This window comes from Adiantum capillus-veneris, chromosome 19 (genome assembly GCF_014529385.1).
Source record: "Adiantum capillus-veneris isolate H3 chromosome 19, ASM1452938v2, whole genome shotgun sequence".
Lineage (NCBI taxonomy): Eukaryota > Viridiplantae > Streptophyta > Polypodiopsida > Polypodiales > Pteridaceae > Adiantum > Adiantum capillus-veneris.
This window is the reverse complement of record NC_140949.1, coordinates 50,200,315-50,219,175: the sequence shown is the minus strand read 5'-3', so window position 1 is coordinate 50,219,175 and position 18,861 is coordinate 50,200,315. Positions and strand designations below refer to the sequence as shown.

At 40.6% G+C, this 18,861-nt stretch overlaps 1 protein-coding gene across 1 annotated transcript; it reads left to right on the top strand.

Moving 5' to 3' along the window:
* The first annotated feature begins 2,432 nt into the window (after positions 1–2,432).
* On the top strand, positions 2,433–16,053 carry LOC147433994 (subtilisin-like serine-protease S). Its single transcript, XM_086490624.1, has 13 exons — positions 2,433–2,962; positions 3,123–3,217; positions 3,399–3,496; positions 6,152–6,304; positions 7,444–7,555; positions 8,625–8,771; positions 10,137–10,536; positions 11,504–11,598; positions 11,682–11,924; positions 12,653–12,767; positions 13,274–13,460; positions 13,928–14,204; positions 14,978–16,053. The coding sequence occupies exons 1-13, from the start codon at positions 2,873–2,875 to the stop codon at positions 15,261–15,263; spliced, it is 2,298 nt and encodes a 765-aa protein (XP_086346750.1). The 5' UTR covers positions 2,433–2,872; the 3' UTR covers positions 15,264–16,053.
* The last annotated feature ends 2,808 nt before the right edge of the window (positions 16,054–18,861 follow it).

The following is an 18,861-nucleotide window of genomic DNA, read 5'->3' as shown; positions in this document are numbered from 1 at the left end:
GGGTCACATGTCCTAACACATGGCATAGGAGGTGGCACTCTTAGATAAGAGGTAGTGTGGCAATTGGTAGTCGTGCAAAGTGTAGTGTTGCTTCCACTAGAGTGTGTGAGAGTAACACCATAAGGGGTGCATAGAAGAAGTGTTTGTCCATCTACATACAATGACAAAAATGGACATCTTTTCTAATGCTAAGGAATGTAGATGCTTGATTTGTATATGCAACAATTCATACATGGCCTTGTCTCCATTAATAGGATGTAGAGAGGGTCACCACAAAGTACCTATGGTTTCTTGACCTAGTTTGTGGAGTCCTCATCCAGGCGGTATAATCTCTCTCTCTCTCTCCCCTTCCTTCCTTCCATAGTGTTTCCTTAGGATTAAGTCGCTCGGTTATTGCCTTGCTCGAAAATATTCGCTCACCAATCAGTAGGACTTGTCGAGCTGTATGTAAAAAGAGAATTCATTTCCCTAGCAGACAACCAAAATGAGACTCTAAGTATGTGTACCTAGAGGCTCCATTATCACCACTCTTCATTTAAGTCGTCCGAAACTCCTCGTCAACTCCTAATATTTAGATTTGAGTTATGTATTTTAGATCTTTGGGTATTGTTCACTTGTTTTGGTTTTTTGTTTTTGGTCATTTTCACAAGTTCCTTCTTCTTTTTACTTTCTTTGACTTGTGTCAAATAGTACTATGTTCTCTTGTCTTTTATGCAAGCATGTGCATTAACCATGTGAATATATTGTGTTTTTCTTTCACTGTCTGCATAAGTCTCTTCCATTGTTGTTTCATCTCCCGACTTTTTTAGTAGAGTCTTTGTCTTTTCAATCTTTGGTTTGGAAACTTGAACTCTCCATCCATGGAACTCAACTACGTTCCTTTTGAGTGTCGAATTCACTTGTTGTGACCGGATTTTCTTTGAACTCATTCGTAGCATTCTAGTATGCTTCAAAAGGTTCCTATTGCATGCCATCATTATGAAGAAATGAAGGCAAATCTACAAATCAAAGAAGGAGCAAGTATTTCTATCCTTCATGTTGAGTTCCCCATGTTCATCGGGCCTACAAAGAGAGATTGGGAAAGCCAAGTTGGTTTGGCAAAGAGGACTTGAAGTTTATCAAGAATGAGAGAGAGGAGGAGGGAGAGTAACACATTGTTACAGTTTCCCTCATTTCACAATCCATCATCTAAGCCACATTTTGTTCTCTTTTTCCTCTTTCACGTAGATATTCACTACATGTTGGTCACTTTTTACTCTTTCAATTACCTCCATGTTGTGAGAAATAAACACAATGAACCACATTGTGGTGCCACCTAACCATGCTCATCACCGTATGCTCATGCCAATGTGGTAGGCACATTGATCCACTATACATCAATGTTGATGTTGGTAGGTAGTCTTACTAAACCTTCCCTTTCTTAACGTGTGCACTTGATGGCACTCTACACCATCGAAGGGCTCTAGAAGTAATATAGAAAGTCAGTCCATTCGGAAATTGAGTTTCTTGTCAACTAGTAACCATATTGATTTAGTGTGGATGACATGTGCCGCCTTGATAGACAAATTGAGGAGATATGCTTGGAATGAATCATCATAAAGATTGTTTATTGACGTAGAACACCTCATGCTAGTGGGTTTTAGGGGCACTCACTCAATCACCATGTTGCATGCCTTCATTATATACTACAAAAAAAATACTCTTATTGTGGCTTTTTATGTGGCTTAAGGAGCTTAACAAGCGTGTAAAATGTGACATGCTTTGCAATTGGGGTGCTCTCGTTGTTAAGCAACTTAACCATGCTTTAGTAACGACTTGGGGTGGGCCAACCATGCCATTAAGAGCCATGCCAAGGTGTATGGGGTCCCTGCCAAAGTGGTACAGGGAACTAGATGCACGAGGGTAGGCTTGACATATGTTGATTCTCGGCTAGTTGGTAGGCAGCCATCACATTCCCTTTGACGCCCTCACTTACCTTCAAGTAGCCCATTCGATCTAGTGCCAGAATCACTTCATATGTCAAATGGAGAGGTGCCCTTGATCCCATGTGAAGGCCTAAACCAAAGGTATAAATCGTGAGGAGAGAGATGGCAATGGGCATCTAGCTAACATAATATGGCGTAAGGGAGAGCCCTTTACACGTGTTGAAATCTCCGACATGAAGGCTTAACTCCAAAACTGAGAGAAGCCCCTCTGCACACGATAAAGAGGGAGAGAGAAAAAGAAAGAGAGGCCGCCGAAGCCATACTAGTGTTGTATATAGTTAGACTTTTGTTCCTCCTTTGCCTTCAAAGCGACACCCCTCGTGCCTCCCTATTTGACTTGTGTGGGTGGGAAACCTCATCAACTTTGCCTTTTATTGTGTTGCCGCCCCGTTCCACAATCTGGGTGGCGTCTTCCTTTTCCGCCTGTTACTTGAGAAATCGGCTGCAATAAGCATCTGCAGGATGCGCATACCATACTCATCAATCATCAGACACACCCATCATGCGCCCTACTTTCACCATCTCAATGCTCATGTAGTGTGTTGTTAAATGATGCTACCTGAGGTGTATGTACCTTGTCGCACACTCACATTTGTCAAGCATTTCACACAAGCTCTCTCTCTCTCTCTCTCTCTCTCTCTCTCTCTCACACACACACACACACACACATTACACACACACGAGACAGCCCTCACTCCTATGTAACGCGTGGAGCTATAGTCACACTCACTCAGAGAGCTCCCCTCTCTCTCTCTCTCTCCACACACACACACACACACACACACACTGTTCTACTACACATCCTTGCTTTTTTTTTTTGAAGGAGCGTCTCAGCTGCCTACTACTTACTCCTCAGCTGAAGATTGATTATTAGTAGCTAGGCTTCCATGGTGGCTCTTGCCGTCGCCGTAGCCTTTTTGGTGCTGGTTACAGGTGCTTCCTCAGCATCGGCGGAGACGTCAGGTTCAGGCAAGCAGGTAAGTAATTGGGCATTTCCAGCTTTAAAACTTAATCTCGACGTTAGTGCGAGTTTAGTAAGGTTGAAAAATGGTTAGGACGGATAAGCGAGCATTTATTTGTGCAAAGCTTATATAAGGTGGATTAGCGGTTAATTAAAAAAGTCGTGGGTGGGTGCAGGTGTATGTGGTGTACATGGGCAGCTCTGTACACGAGGAAGCAGAGGTCACCTCTTCGCTGAATCACGAGGTCTTGGCTACTGTCCACAGTGGAAGGTTCATTTTTCCTCCCCAATTTCATTTTCACCGAAAATGCGCAGAATATTCATTTAATTGGCCATCTGTTTAATGAGATTGCCTGCTGCAGATCGAGAATTAACAAAAGTGACGTTTTAATCTGGTTCTATGTATTGTTTTATTTAATATTTAATATTTTTTAAATTCTGTGTGTTATCAGCCTGGATGCGGCCCGTGAATCAATAGTGTACAGCTACAAGCACGCTTTTCGAGGCTTCTCTGCCAAGCTTACAGCGGAGCAGGCCGCAGCTCTAGCAGGTAATTCACAAGAAGATTTAGAAATTTTCTCATGTAGGAAAAGAAAGACTTTTTCAGTGTTTTTCATACAATGCATAACATCATGAGCTTCTACTCGAGAGGCACCGCATACCTAGGTAGGTACGATTGGGGGCATGGGACCGATTGGGGGCATGGGACCGCCGGCCCCCCATGCCGCCGGCCCTCCCACCGGGCCGGCGGTCCCCTGCCCCCAATCGTACCTAGCTAGGGGGGGCCGGCGGTCCCATGCCCCCAATCGTACCTCGCTAGGTATGCCGTGCCTCCCTCACAAAAGCTCATGATGTTGCGTTAAGTCATAATGTGGGGAATCTGTCCAAAACTTCTTGTGTAATAAACACCTCCCAAAACACTCGTCGTGTTGTTTTCTCTTTTCTCAGTTCACTTTACCGTTGAATACACAGACTTGCTATGTGTCTTTCATGCATTGAGCATACGCTGATTTTTGTATTTAGCATGTAAATGAGACAACCAATGCTTATCTTACGTATTGCATTTTTGTAGCATGTAAATGAGACACCCAATGCGTATCTTGATTCTTACCTATTGCATTCCATTAGATTGCGTTAAGCCTAACATTAACATGGAAGACTACGGTTTTTTCTTGAGGCACAACTGAATTTGAAAGATCTAGAAACTTGCCGCCCAAGCTCGAGCTCGGCTCCTTACTCCCGAGGTTTGAGCTTGGGGCCTTACACCCCACGCAACCACCTTGACCTCTAGGCTATGAGTCCATTGACACGGAAGACTAAAGTTCCATGCCGATGAACTTGAACCGGCCCCTCACTCATGTACGAGATGCACGAGTAAGTGGGTTCAAGTCTGGCATTGTGGCCCCGCCTTCTTGCCCGTCTCAACCACATTGGTGTGGGCACTGCAAAGGGAAAACAAAACAAAACTCACCGCATGAGCAAATAGTAAGAACTTGCGTATGAGTGATTGTGTCCAGGCACCTCTTTTAAAGGCTTGGTGTGTTTGATTTAGTTCAAACGCTCTAGACCAAGAGTGTAAGTGGGGTTCGGCAGGGTTTCAGTTTGCTCACACTGGTGAACATCACAATAGAAAAAAGTAGCAGTGGGCGTACGAGGGGTTGGGAATTTGACATTTGACATTGAACATGTGTCACAATTCAGCATCGGGAGACTATCACATTTGGATTTCTTGTAGGTTGAGGAAAGTCTAAAGAGGGACCTCACAAAAGAAATTGGGGTTTTTCCACATGCACTTTACAAAAGGACTCCACAAACATCTTGTTGACGAATTTCTCATGAAAGTAAGGGAGTGGGGGGACCCTTGTCCCTTGTCTAAAGTTTTAGTGCACCCTTTATTACATTTACAAGGTCAATCAACAATAGTAATATACCTTTGTTCCAATAACTAGACAATGCATTTGTCACCTAGAGGTCCTTTATAATGCTCAAAGTGGAATCCCCATAAATTGTTCTTATTCTCAACTAGTTGCCCTTACCTCCTAATCTAAAGCCTTGCACACTTTGTAGGATCCTTTCATCCTTATCCTCCTTTTTTGAAGATTCTCTTTCTTGATACTTAGATACAGGCATCCTCAAGCCAATCTATTGCAAAAGTTTTTACATATTTCTATTTGGCACTTCATAGGTCTGTAGGTGTATCATGTGCACTCAACGTAATGATATATTATAATTCATATCAGTTAAAGCAAGAGGAGCATTTTAATTCAATTTCCAAAAAAAGTTTTTGGCGCATGAGGAAAGAGGGGTAGTTTTATTCCAATCTACTAAATGTGTAACGGGTTTTTTTATTAGGCTTTGATCGCATGTGATATATAAAATTTTGTACGGTGCACCCCCCCAGAAGCCATTGAAGATATGAATGAAAAAACATGAAAGTATAAGCTTGCTGTGCTGCCTCTTTTTTCTCCCTTCTCTTCTCCCTTGTAGATGCTTTCTGGAGCAATGATTGTCGATGTGGCCCCCATGGATGCATGTGACCAGTTTTTGTAGCAAGTATCAAGAGCAATTTTAGTTTTCCCTTATGCTCAACAGATAAGAAAGGGACCTAACATTTTAAATATCATTAGTTTAGACAAAGATTAATTTCAAGGCCACATCATGCAAGACAATTTTTGTCTTGACCCACATAATGGTGCATGCAATATTTAAGGGGAGCATGTAGGGAGTTATGATCAATAGTGACGAGGAGATGTTACTTGCATGCACCAAAAATGGAAAAAATCCCTAGGGGCAATGCTATACCTACCGTTTTTTTGTATACTTAACAAACCCCCCCCCCCCGACGACAGAAAAATAAAAATATCCAAATGTTTACTTATGATAACCCACCCCTTGGGTCACTGGGTGTAACTTCTCGTTCTTTCTAATATACTCACTTGCTTACATGGTTTAAAAAAAGGAAAATACATGGAAAAAAGTCTCCCCCAAATATGGGGCCATACTTCATACTTCATAATAATTACCTTCTCTCCTATCCAAGACCCTCATATTTTACATACACATGATAGTGTAAGGAATTTATGGTGTATCATTATGTTCTCTTGATACTACATACATGCCAATTTTGTTCTAATCGATGTTTAATACCAAGAGCGTTTAGTTCACCATTACTTATATGACATCCCTTACAACATTTTCTATGCAGGTAGAGAGGATGTGGTAAAGGTTTTCAAGAGCGAGGTGAGGCACCTCCATACCACCCGCTCTTGGCAATTTCTTGGCTTGCCCATGTCAGAGATGGGAGGAATTCCACACAGCTCTAGACACCATAAGGTCATCTTGGGTGTTTTTGACACAGGTTTCACCTTTGCCTCTTCAATTTTTTATCATAAGCATAAACTTTTGGCTCCTTAAACTCTTGTTATTTTGAGAATTGTAACATACCTTGATGTGCGCATCTTGTGCTATGCTTGTACCTTGGTCATGTTGAAAGTGTAACTCATCGTGATATTTTTGTCCTATTAAGGCCTTAGCAAAGCATTGTATTCTCGGGAGCAATTGTGGACATAGGGTAAAGCTTACCGATCATCGCATAGCAAATTAATGATGACACTTTTTTCCGTCCTATTTTTTTTGTAAGAAATACACTAGCTAAGCACTTTTGTTGTATATGTAGGCCACCACGAGAGATAGTTGACATTTGTTTGCCTATTTCTTTTAAGAGGAGCATTGAATAGCGGATCACACACACTTTCTCATCCTAATGTGTAGGCCATTGTGACTCACCTTGTTTCCTATTTTGATGGAGTGTTTAAGAGATACTACGGGCCAGCACACTCAAAATCTCACTTACTGTTTTGAGAAGGTACATAACAAGGGGGCCATACAAAGCTCTCTATCATCTTATGTAGGCCATTGTGACTATTCACTTTGTTTGGCATGTATTGATGTTATATGGTACTGTTGTGCTTGTCTCATGCACATGTGTGAAAGCAAGCCTTACTTACTAATAAATTCAAACCTATATCATGAGGTTTTGGATGAAAGTCCAAAATGCTAGTCGTGAATGATGTCGATTTTACTTACTTTGATGTTGGAAATTAGAGTAGCTATTACTAAATGTGAGAAAAGTATTATCAAAATGTCATTGTCAAGCTCACATAGTTTGATCAAGTCCCATTATCAACGGCAATGAATGATTTACAAATGCCAGAGCTAGCGGTTGAGTGAGAATTGAAATATTGCAATATGCTTTCTTCTTGGACATAGAATCTATTTTATGCCTTCCCCCCCCCCCCCCCCCCGCTCCCAATATAGATTCTCCCTTCTAAAATCGATCAAGTTTTCTGTCCGTGTGCATTGTTTCTAAGCTCAAGCATGTGGTTGATCGTGACATTGCCAATAGCCATGTATACATTTCTTTGAATGTATGTACTAATTAGCATTGTAGTCTCTAGATATTATGAGGCACTGAAGTAGCTTCTCACTTCTTTTCAGGCATTTGGCCTGAGTCAGAGAGCTTCAATGATTACAAGATGCCACCTATTCCTTCACGATGGAAGGGAGGTTGTATGGAAGGAGAAAATTTCACAAGAAAAATGTGCAATCGGTTAGAAAATTCTTACTTGTTCTTATGAGACCCTTATTGAGAAAAAGTTGTTGTGCCTTATGTCAAAATTATGGTTATGGTTAAAGAAGTTGTGTCCTATGTTGAAATTAAGCTTGTTTCGATAGTATGCTACACACTTGAAGTCTCACATTTTGTACATTGATGGACCGATTTTCCATGGCAATGTTATCTGTATATTGGTGGTAGAGATCTTTTGGAGGGGTTGATCTTCTTAGAGAGAGAGAGATTTGTCGATAGTCAAAGCTTTCCATGCTTCTTGCACTTTCCACGAGAAAAAAAGCGAAGGTTTAAATTGGAGTTTTGCAATTTTCATTCTTTGTATCTTTTCATTCATAATAAGTTGTCCATTAAGAGATTTAAGCCAGCTTCTTGGAAGCCTAGGCACCCTTTCCTTGGGAACATTGGATGGCTACTTCCTTGTTTGAAAATATAAAGAGTGTAATGGGGGTTAAGTTTGAACCTTAAGAAATGAAAATGGGAATTGAAGATGAGGCCCTCTACAATGTTGGCAATAATTACAATCTAGCAAGACAAAAACACTTATGCTTACCAGGATTTACCAGAAGGTTTACCTTATTCTTTGAGGTCAACTAAAATAGTAAAATTAGATTCTTGGAATCATATGGGAAATGTACACTACAAAGCAGGTTGTGTGAGCACAGGGGCAGCACTGATTTTGTTTCCAATGCATCCTTGGAAAGTGAGGGGTAAAAACTAGAGTTCAGTTCTCTTGTGTTGTTTAATCCAGGCTCGAGTTGGAAAAACTGCTGAATTTATAGCAAAATTCTTGGTACTTGTTACTTAAATTCCGAAGTGTTTTTTTTTTTTTTTGGAGTACGCGGAAGCTCATTACTGAAGGTAAATTTACTGTGGTAAAAAACTTCCAGAATCCAGATTACTTATTTCTATGCATAACGGTGGGCGAGCGTTTCTGTGCGTATTAAATATTCCATACGTCGCGTGCTAATAGTAAATAAATGTAGTCCTTAATTGTTTTCCGAGTTTTTTGAGCGTTTTAATTTGACCATTTGCATTTCCATTTTTCCAGGAAGCTGATTGGCGCAAAATATTACTTGAAAGGGATGGAAGAGCAGGTGGGGCCGATGGTGTCCAGGAGGGAGGGGGGAAGTGACGTAAGGTCAGCAAGGGACACAATGGGCCACGGGACCCACACGGCCTCCACTGCCGCTGGCAGGTAAATAAGCTCCCCCACCCCCATTCACTATGTAGTCAGTGTCCGCCGTCCGGGCTGGTTTCACACGCCAACTCTCCCTTTCACCCACTGCCACACGCCAGTCTCTTCAATCGCTTCCATCCCTCCTTTTTTGCAACGTTCACCTTTATATGAACGTTGCATGTGCTGCTTGCATGCCGTACCTGCATACTTTGCCAAGTTCCAACGGGCTTTTAAGTTTTGATGCCGTTTTGAGTTCAATTCCCACTACGAGTCAAATTGTTGCAGATCTACATTACTAGCACCTATGTCAGGACAGATTTCAAGGGCTCCCTGTTCTTTGAAAAGAAAGGCTATGGGTATGGAGTCCCTTTCCCAATGGAAAGGCATACTTTCATATTCCCCTTCTAATTACAAATTATCACAGAAGTACACGCCAGTTGTTGTAACTTAGGGACACGTCGGGTGAAGAATATAAGAACGGAGCGTGTTAGGAACAATACAAGACTAATTAGGTCTCCTCAATCTCGGAAAATTAAAAAGCCTTTCAAAATATCGACAAGAAGTGGAAAGTCAAAAGACTTTTTGTCTTTATCTAAAGAGAGATGGTCGAGTGCACATTATTACATTTGTGTTTTTCTTGCTTAATTTTCCTTTAGCATTTTCTTCTCTCTAGAGTGTCCTTGCACTATGTAAGTAGTGAATATATATATTCTGAAGCCATTAGGTATACCATTTGTAACTTATTGTAAATTTAATATAAGAATAAATAGACTTTAATCTAGGTTACAACATTCTCTACTACCGTTTTGGAAATACAGAAGTCTACATATTTTACATACTATTTTTTCGTTTTCAATGTCATAGCATGTCCCTATGTTCTAAATTAGATGGACTCTTGATGGACTCCCCTTCCATTGAGAAGTACCCTCTTTTATTCCCTTTTCTTATATCACAAGAAGTTTTGGACAGATTCTAACAATAATTCCCACATTATGACTTAACGCAACATCATGAGCTTCTGTGAGGGAGGGAGGCACGGCATACCTAGCTAGGTATGCGGTGCCTCCCGAGCAGAAGCTCATGATGTTATGCATTGTATGAAAAACACTGAAAAAGTCTCCCTTTTCCTACATGAGAAAATTTCTAAATCTTCTTGTGATAGAGAGACATTTTTTAAGAAGCCCTTCTAATGACAGACTCATGAAAATCTAATCCTCCATATGATGGAAAAAATGCCTTTAAAAAAAAATTAGTACCATTGTTTTTGTATAGGTGAGATATGTAATTTTGCATCCATCTTGTTCACTTTTATTGTTAAAAATGTGGTATAATTCACTTGCTTTAGATTTTATTATTGACATGCTTTTGTTTGGGCATTCTTAGGCTTGTGAAAAACATGAACTTGCGAGGTTTGGCCAGTGGAAGAGCAAGAGGAGGAGCCCCAAGAGCTAGAATAGCAGTCTATAAGGTGTGTTGGAGCCCAGGTTGCTTTGACGCAGATCTCCTTGCAGCATTTGATGATGCAATAAAAGATGGGGTGGATGTTATTTCGTTGTCTCTTGGACCAGATGCTCCACAAAATGACTATTTTATGGATGCTATCTCAATTGGTTCTTTCCATGCCTTTAGGAGGGGTATCAGTGTGGTTGGGTCAGTGGGCAACAATGGGCCCTCCGATTCTAGCGCTACGAATGTAGCACCATGGTTACTTACGGTGGCATCCACTTCAATCGATCGAGACTTCTCTTCAAGCATTATTCTTGGAAATGGCATCCACTTGGAGGTACTAGCAAACACGGATTGGTTTCTTAGCTACATAACTCAGCACCTAGCATTGCTTAATATTACATATTGTGTCAAACTTAAGCTTTTTGAGGTGTATTGCTAGGGTATCTAATTTCGACATCCACTCCTATATTTTGCCTAAGGTCAAACATGCATATAGAAGCATGCGAATCGTGTTGGTTATGGTGAAGTAAGAGCATCATGTTGCAAGGAATGCATGTCAATCTCCTGAAAAATGACATTATCAAAGTTAAGAGCATAGGAATGCATGTGAATTGCATGAGGTAGGGCCACATTTGATGTGCTAGATGAGACGATTTATGTCTTGATGGATGATGTCTGTCTGTAAGCTAGCTAGAACAACTGCATAGCATGCCGCGACTTTGTATATCACAGTGGTATGGATTGGAATTTGGTATCATGATTGGCATATGTCATGTATTTGGTCTAATATAACACATCTATAGTCAAGGTATTAGTATTTGTGGAGACCGACAAGGACTCATTGTTTTGCATCGTTACTCGGCTACATTTTTTTTCTTCTCAAACCTCTAAAGGCTTAATTATGTGTATGGTGATCCACAATGGGGCTATACATTAAGGTTATCGTGTTGTAAATCTCGCCTTGGAGCCATATGAAGTGTGAAATGACCATTGAGTTATCTATAGAGTCCTTTCTGTTAAAAACTTGGAATGTTGAATGTAATTGGCCCTATTCATTCCCTGGTAGAGCGATGTCAAAGTTATCGATAGTGTGCGTCGCTCCGTTGTAGCTGCTCGATGAAGTGTGAAATGAGCATGCATGTGTATGACATCTCTGACCCAATCCACTTTACTTATTGGCTATGAATGTGAATGACATCTCTTACTCACGTTGTATAAATGTGCATGGCATCTCTTAGTGAATTTTATGCTCTGCATTTTTTAAGTAGGCCCTCAAGCAGGATTGATGTCATGGATGATAGGGCGAGTCCTTGGCGATGGAGCAAATGAAAGCGAAAGCGGAGCTGGTGTACGGGGCAGAGGTCGGGGCAGCCTCCTTCACTACCCAACAATCCAGGTAAATTTGAAGTAACTTGTATTGTGGCAATAGGCGGTTTTCCTGTGGGGAGGGTGGTAGCTTATGGAGTGGTTTGGTGGCAGCTCTTGTACGAATGGGTCGTTGGATGCAAGGCATGTGAGGGGGAAGGTGGTGGTTTGCCGGCACCCGCAGGATGTGGAGGAGTCCAAGCTGGGCAAGAGCAAGGTGGTGCAAGCGGCGGGAGGCGTTGGCATGATTTTAGTTGATGAGCTGGACCGTGCGATGGGCGTCTCCTTTGTGGTAGCAGGCGCAATCGTGGGAAACAAAGGTGGCCAAACCATCCTCTCCTACCTCAACTCTACCAGGTTCGTTGTCTTCAACCCATTTCTTGTTTCTTGTAATGCAGTGGTCATGCAATGCATAGTTATCAGTTAATTTTTTTTCTTTTGCATGGTCACACGTGCACCAGTTACTCGTCTTATGTGCAACTATGCAAGCCTTCTTGTAACTGTGCCGATTCCAGCATAGTTGCACTGGTTAGGGAGTGGTCAGTCGATTGCATAGTTAAGATCAGTTATTTTCTGAGCCTCATCCATGGTCACACGTGCACCACTTGTTTTTCTTTTATGCAACTATGCAAGGCCTTTTGTAACTATACCGATTTTGGCATAGTTGCATCAGTAAATCTTACTGATAACTATGCTTTGCGTGACCACAACATTATATTATATAAATTACTGGTGCATGCGGGACCGCTTTCTAACACATAATCGTATGATTGCTACCTGAGGTGCTTAAAACAATGGCTAGAATGTGTTGATCATATATGATCAGATCACGTTTTCGAAATGAAAGCCATAAGTCTTATATTTCAATTTCGTTTGAATAAAAACTTTTAACACATTGTAATTACTCTTCCTTTGACACGAGTTCTCTCTTCTCTGTGTGTGCGCGTATTTTAAATTTCTCTTTCTAAATACAAAAGTTAGGCCATAGTATAACTTGTTTGTCCTTCTAAATGTGTTTTGCATGCTGTTCTTCATATTAAGTATTGCAAGCTGGAGATATTAACTTGATTTTATTTTTTCCCCAGAAACCCCACAGCCCTTATCACTCCTCCCAAAACTGTGGTTGGTGTTCGACCAGCCCCTGCAGTGTCGGTCTTTTCCTCCCGAGGTCCTAACACAATTACTCCTGATGTTCTCAAGGTGAATGTCAATCACTTGATGTGATGTTCTTACATAAGTACAGTCCTCTGATTCTTGTGTAGCACTGTGCAAAGTTAGATTTTCTTTACATGTCTAAACCATCTAGTCACATGTGATGCCATAGGCAAGGTTTGGATTACAATGCTAAGCATTTTTTGGCTCATTAAAGCTTGCAGATTTTGAAGAGACTCGTTTATTCATAAGCACATTTTGTCAATATAGCATTTTTTTTGTTATTGATTAGCCTAGAAAGGACACACACCCCCCACTCACACACATTACACGTCCTTCGGGAAACTATGGATAGTCTCAATGGGACTTGAACACCTAACCACCCGATGATAAAATCATCATTGTTGCCACAACTTATGGGAAAAATTCAAAAAGCATGTCAAAGCTTGTATGCTATTCAATCAAAAGCATGATATGGCTAGTAAAGTTATGGAAAATTTTGATGTATCAAGACTTATTCTGATGAACTTGCCTCGAGTTTCTTTCATGTTTAGCCGGACATTGCGGCTCCTGGACTCAACATTTTGGCTGCATGGTCTCCAATGAACATGGAGATTGATTACAACATTGTATCTGGAACCTCCATGGCTGCGCCGCATATAGCGGGGGTTGCTTTGTTGCTGAAAGCATCAAACCCCACGTGGAGCCCAGCAGCAATCAAGTCTGCCATGATGACCACTGGTATGGGTTACTCTCTACATTCAAGCATTCAATGCTACCTAGTCCTTCAAAAGCATTTCATGATCTACTTTGTATATAGGTTAAGTTAGTTCATCGTAGAAAGTAGACAGCCTTACTCTTCGTTGCATCAAGTCAAAAGCTAAAATGTTCTCACAAACACACACACATGAATGCCACAGGGTGAGTAGGGAGGGATCATAGTTGACAATAGGCGCCGCACGGGGTTGGAGCCGACATGAATGGTTGGATTGGGTCGGTGAACTAGGGGTAAACACCCTGGTTTACCTCTAGTTCATTGACCTGATCTAATGATCGAGATCACACCGGACTCGCAACGCCTATTCTCAACCATGGATCTCTCCATGAAGGACCCCCCATGCGAGATACTGATAAGGCGCACACACTACACTCGCACATTTGCACACTTAGTGTGATAATTTTGGTTTCCCCTTACAAGGATGGTGCAGCTGTGAGCAGGGATAATGAGAACAAAGTGATCAAGTCAATGCCAAGTGGGAAGATGGCCAATGCGTTTGAGATAGGGGGAGGACAAGTGCATCCTAGGAAAGCCCAAAACCCTGGCCTTGTCTATGACAGTGATGCTACAGACATTCTCAAATTTTTGTGTGGTAGTGGCTACGACTCTTCCACGCTTCAGCTCATCACAGGAGACAAGAGGTCAGCATGCCCCTCCTCTGCTCCTGTTCCTGCCGACCTCAACTACCCTGCTATCACCTTATCCAGGTATGTTCCCCCATCCCTTGAGAGAGAGAGAGAGAGAGAGAGAGAGCTGCACATGCCACTGGGGTTTGGGTTGCTTAGGTTGCCCCTCATTGTTAAAATCATAAACCAATTGCCAAATGCCTCTCTTAAATGTCTTTTGCATCTATTTTTGTTGATATTTTAAGCAATGCAGCATGCCTCCATAATCAATAATCCTCCCCTTCAAGCTACTAAGATGACAAGAGGGACTATGGATTATGATAGGAAAATCATGCAAGGCAATATCATGTTCTGAGAGGCACAGCCTTTTTATCAATTTGAAACTAGCTTAATCATGATAATGGAGATCACTATGGGTAATAGGAGTAGGTCCCCACCATTTAGGAAAAATGATTTTAAAAAAAAAGTGTTAACAAGGCAAATCAAATGTGAATGTGAAGGTTATAGAGTGTGGAGTATATGGAAGGCCAAGAGTTGTGTGGTACTTGGAAAGTGGAGAGTCAAGGGAGATGGCTACAGTGCATGCATATGTTCCATTCTCTTCTTTTCTTGTTCCTCTTCTATGCATTCTTTGCATTTTAATTGCATCTAAGTGCAGGGATTGCTTACAATGACATCTTCGGAGAAATGGGTTGATATTCCGTTAGGAGATGCCCCTTTCGAGCGCCATTATTACTCCAAATTTTATTTTAAAGTCTTATGATGGAAAAAAAGAATGAAAATTATGATTTGCTTTGAATCAAGCTTCTCCAAAAGTTTTCTAATTCGATATTTTCGTTGTTTGCATTGGATAGGGTGTCACCTGCAGGTACTCGAAGTGTCATGAGGAGTGTCACAAATGTGGGCTTGCAAAATATCGTGTATCATGCACGAGTAAAGGCCCCCATTGGCGTGGAGGTGAAGGTGGTGCCAAATAGGCTTGCATTCACACACTATGGCCAAACATTGTCATTTATCGTGAAATTTAAGGTCCTCAAGGCAGAGGATGACTATGTCTTTGGGAGCCTCACTTGGGTTGATGGAGGGAGACACCGCAAGGTTACCATCCCCTTGGTCTTAAATACTGTCAGTGAAGACTAGCCCTCATGCATACCAACACAATTTTGCCTCCGAGAGTCACAAGGTTCCTTAAATTGGAACATTTTAGTATATACCCATTCTTAAGCAACAAGCCCTTCCTTAAGGAAGGGCTTGTTATACTATTCACTACTATTTGAATCTTGGTTTCCTCTCTCTCTCTCTCTCTCTCTCTCTCTCTCTCTCTCATGAAAGGGAGTTAAAATTCCTATTTAAAATTTCTTTGGCCTTGCTTTTCATGCTCTCTCTCTCTCTCTCTCTCTCTCTCTCTCTCTCTCTCTCTCTCTCTGAACTGTTTCTTAGCTCTTTTAGCATCTAATTTCCTTTAAACTTTATGTGGTTCCTATCATTTCTCTTTTTGGATTGGGTCTCTATTTTTCACCGACTTTGTGCTTTTCTATTGTAATAAACCTTGTGCCAAATGATGAGCATTATAGAGCAAGATTGGAGTTGAAAATCCCAAAAGAATGTACCATGATTGTAATGAGCAATACCACAAGGGCCCCTCACAAAGCACGAGATAGTGGGTTTCTTTAATAAGGTGAGGTATGCCCCCACATTACATATAAAGAACAAAGCTCGACTTAGGGTCTAAGAGAGAGAGAGCGACGGTTTTAACTCACAAGTGGTAACTCTCCTTCAGCTTTGTAATTCAACCTCTTCTTCAAAAAGTTAAAAGCATTTCTTTTAACTTTTCCATAAGTGATGTTGTACATTGTCCATCTGAGTTAGACATAATGTCTACCTTGTTTGTAATGGATCTCCTAATGAATTGGTGCTTTTGACTCTTAAAGCATGTGCTCTCTTATCTTCTCTTCAGTCATATTCTTTTTCCTTGGTAGTGCTTTCTTGTTATGCGTAGTGTACCACCACCCCACTTCCATTTGGACTTTGATTCTCTTACTTTAAAGTTTGGAGAGACTCAAAGTTGGGGACATTGTATCCATTGAATGAGAGAGATGGATGAGGGTTGGGATTTGTAATTTAAGGAGACTTGGAGCATCAAGTTGAAGAAAGTAGAGGGAGTGAATGGTTTAAATTGATATAAGGTTGTATAACACACACAAGCGTTTTCTCTTTGATCAATCGTCACTTAGTGGGTGAATTAGATTCTAAAGCACATGCATCCCTTTCACCAGAGGAAGGTTTTAGGTCCTATGTGGGTCTTAGTTTACTAAGGCACAATTATTGCCACTCCTCTATGAAATACATATAAAGAGCTTTTTGTGCCAATTAAATTGGATGATGAGGCTTCATGTTATTATCCTTGAATTGGTTCACTTAAGATCTCTCTCTCTCTCTCTCTCTCTCTCTCTCTCTACTTATCATTATCAATAATCTTGTTCATTTTGTCTTATTTATCTCTCATGTATTGTGAAATTAATCATAATAAAAAGGTCTCCCAACAAATAATAGTTGGTACCAGAGCCACACAGGATTAGTGCTTTGTTAATCCATTAGGGTTGATAGTGGACCTCCTATTTTCAATTCAGAATTCTCCATGCTTGTTCATGTTCTTGGGGTTCATGGGTGCAAGGCACATCCTATATTTAAGTGGGGGAAGGAGGACAGATTTCAAATTTGGTCTTAAATCTAATTGAATGCTGGAGGTCCGCCTCCGCTAGCACCTTATGACATGTGGTACCCAGTGAAAAAGCTGCAACAACCTCTATCCACACACTTATACTTACTATAATGATTGGAATTGTACCAAATTGTTCCAATGGAGCTAGCATCCACTGCTCAACTCTACTTGATCAAAAAGCTAAGTGTAACATGGTCAAATTTAGAGTAGATTAGGACAACTTCTCCATAAAAGAGGGTTCAGTGCAATGGTAGCAGTTAGAAAGCAGTTAGAAAAGGTGGAACTTCAAGTGATGGCTCTTAGGGATATGCTAGAGGAAGCAGTTCTTCCTGGGCATAATGTCAATGTTATAGCAAAAGTATTAAACTCTTCTCATCTCTTGTAGGACAATCAAAGCCCCAAAGACATGTACCACTAGTGGACCAAATAGAGCCAATAGTAGCCTTGATATCTTCGCAACTAAAAAATCTAGTGCTACGAATCTTTCGCATCACCAAGGATAACTACAAGAGAAGGGAAATGCTAAAGTTGACCTTTTCAATGCCTCTAATCTTGCAAGCCCATATGCATATACATCAGCTAATTTCAATGGCATATAAGAGGGAAGAGATAGCAAAAGTTTGCTACAAAGCGCTAAAGAACGATTCACCATATTAGTCTACAAGTAAGAAATTGAATGTGTACCACTTGAAATTTCCCTCACTAGAGAGAACAAAAATAAAAATCAAAACATCTTCTATTGCCAAAGGCATTTGTCAACACCCATTAGCTAAGTGTAGGTAACAAACATACATGGGTAGAAAGCCAATCACAATGGTCAATGAGTTAAAAGGATGGATGACCACCCAAAATTCATTAACTAGATAAGTAATGGCCAAAGAGATTTGTAGCTACCAATTCCATATTATAGGTTATAGAATGCAGTCAGGGAATGCCAAAGCTAAGAGGCCATGAAGATGTACACATTGGAAACAATCCACATCATCTAGGCAAAAGAAGTATAAATCTACAATTACTATAGTTGCTTCAAAGGCCTACAACTATCCTCAATTGCACATAGTGAAATGGTGGAGACCCAAGGATCTCCTCATTGCACAAAGCTGCCACATACAAAGTAAAAAAATGCTGCAACCCAAAAATCCAAGATCACGGCTACAAGGAGATCATAACACCACTGCACAAAACTAGACCTATTGAAGACACAAATAGATGGCATTCAAAATCTTGTGACTTACAAAAAGGACCACACAACCAGTGTGATGGTGAAATACCCATTTAACAACCCAACAAGTACCTCATAAGCAACTCCATAACAATAAGAAAGTTGAAGTCATCTACAACTCCATTGATATAGGGAATTAAGTAAAAATATCAACATGGAATCTTGTGTTAGCTTACCTTCCACCTCAACAATCAAGCTACAAGAGCAATTACTTCAATTTCACAGGAAACATGAAGTAGGTGTTTTCCAAACTCTTTACACAACAATGTTTGAATCTATCAATTATAATTTTCTTCTCAAAAATCACTAAAGAATTTGTCAACAGATTGCTACATCATAGCTAAGTATTTTTATTTGTTCTATAGTATTCTGTTGCTTGCATAATCTTCTTAATTATTTTATGCACTTGCATCAAAATTGAGGATAAGTTATTATCTACTAAATGCAATGAAACTGCACCAACAACCAAAAAGAGTAAAATTAGTAGTAATGCTTTCAATTTTAAGGATTTCGATGATACCACAGATATAAGCACAATGTTGGAATGGATTAGTCAGTTAGACTATGATTTTCACAATAAAATTTTTCCAAGCGTGACAAAGTTAAATGTCCCAATCATCTTCCTAGTAGTGCTGCATTATGGTGGAATGCTATTAAATAACATGGTGAATGTCCACTCCATGGTCTATACTGCAAAAATTGTTTCAATCACAATCTTTACCTAGAAATTATGAATCAAATGTGTACATGCATTCGGATTTAGTCCAACCTAATAAAAATGAAGGTATATATGC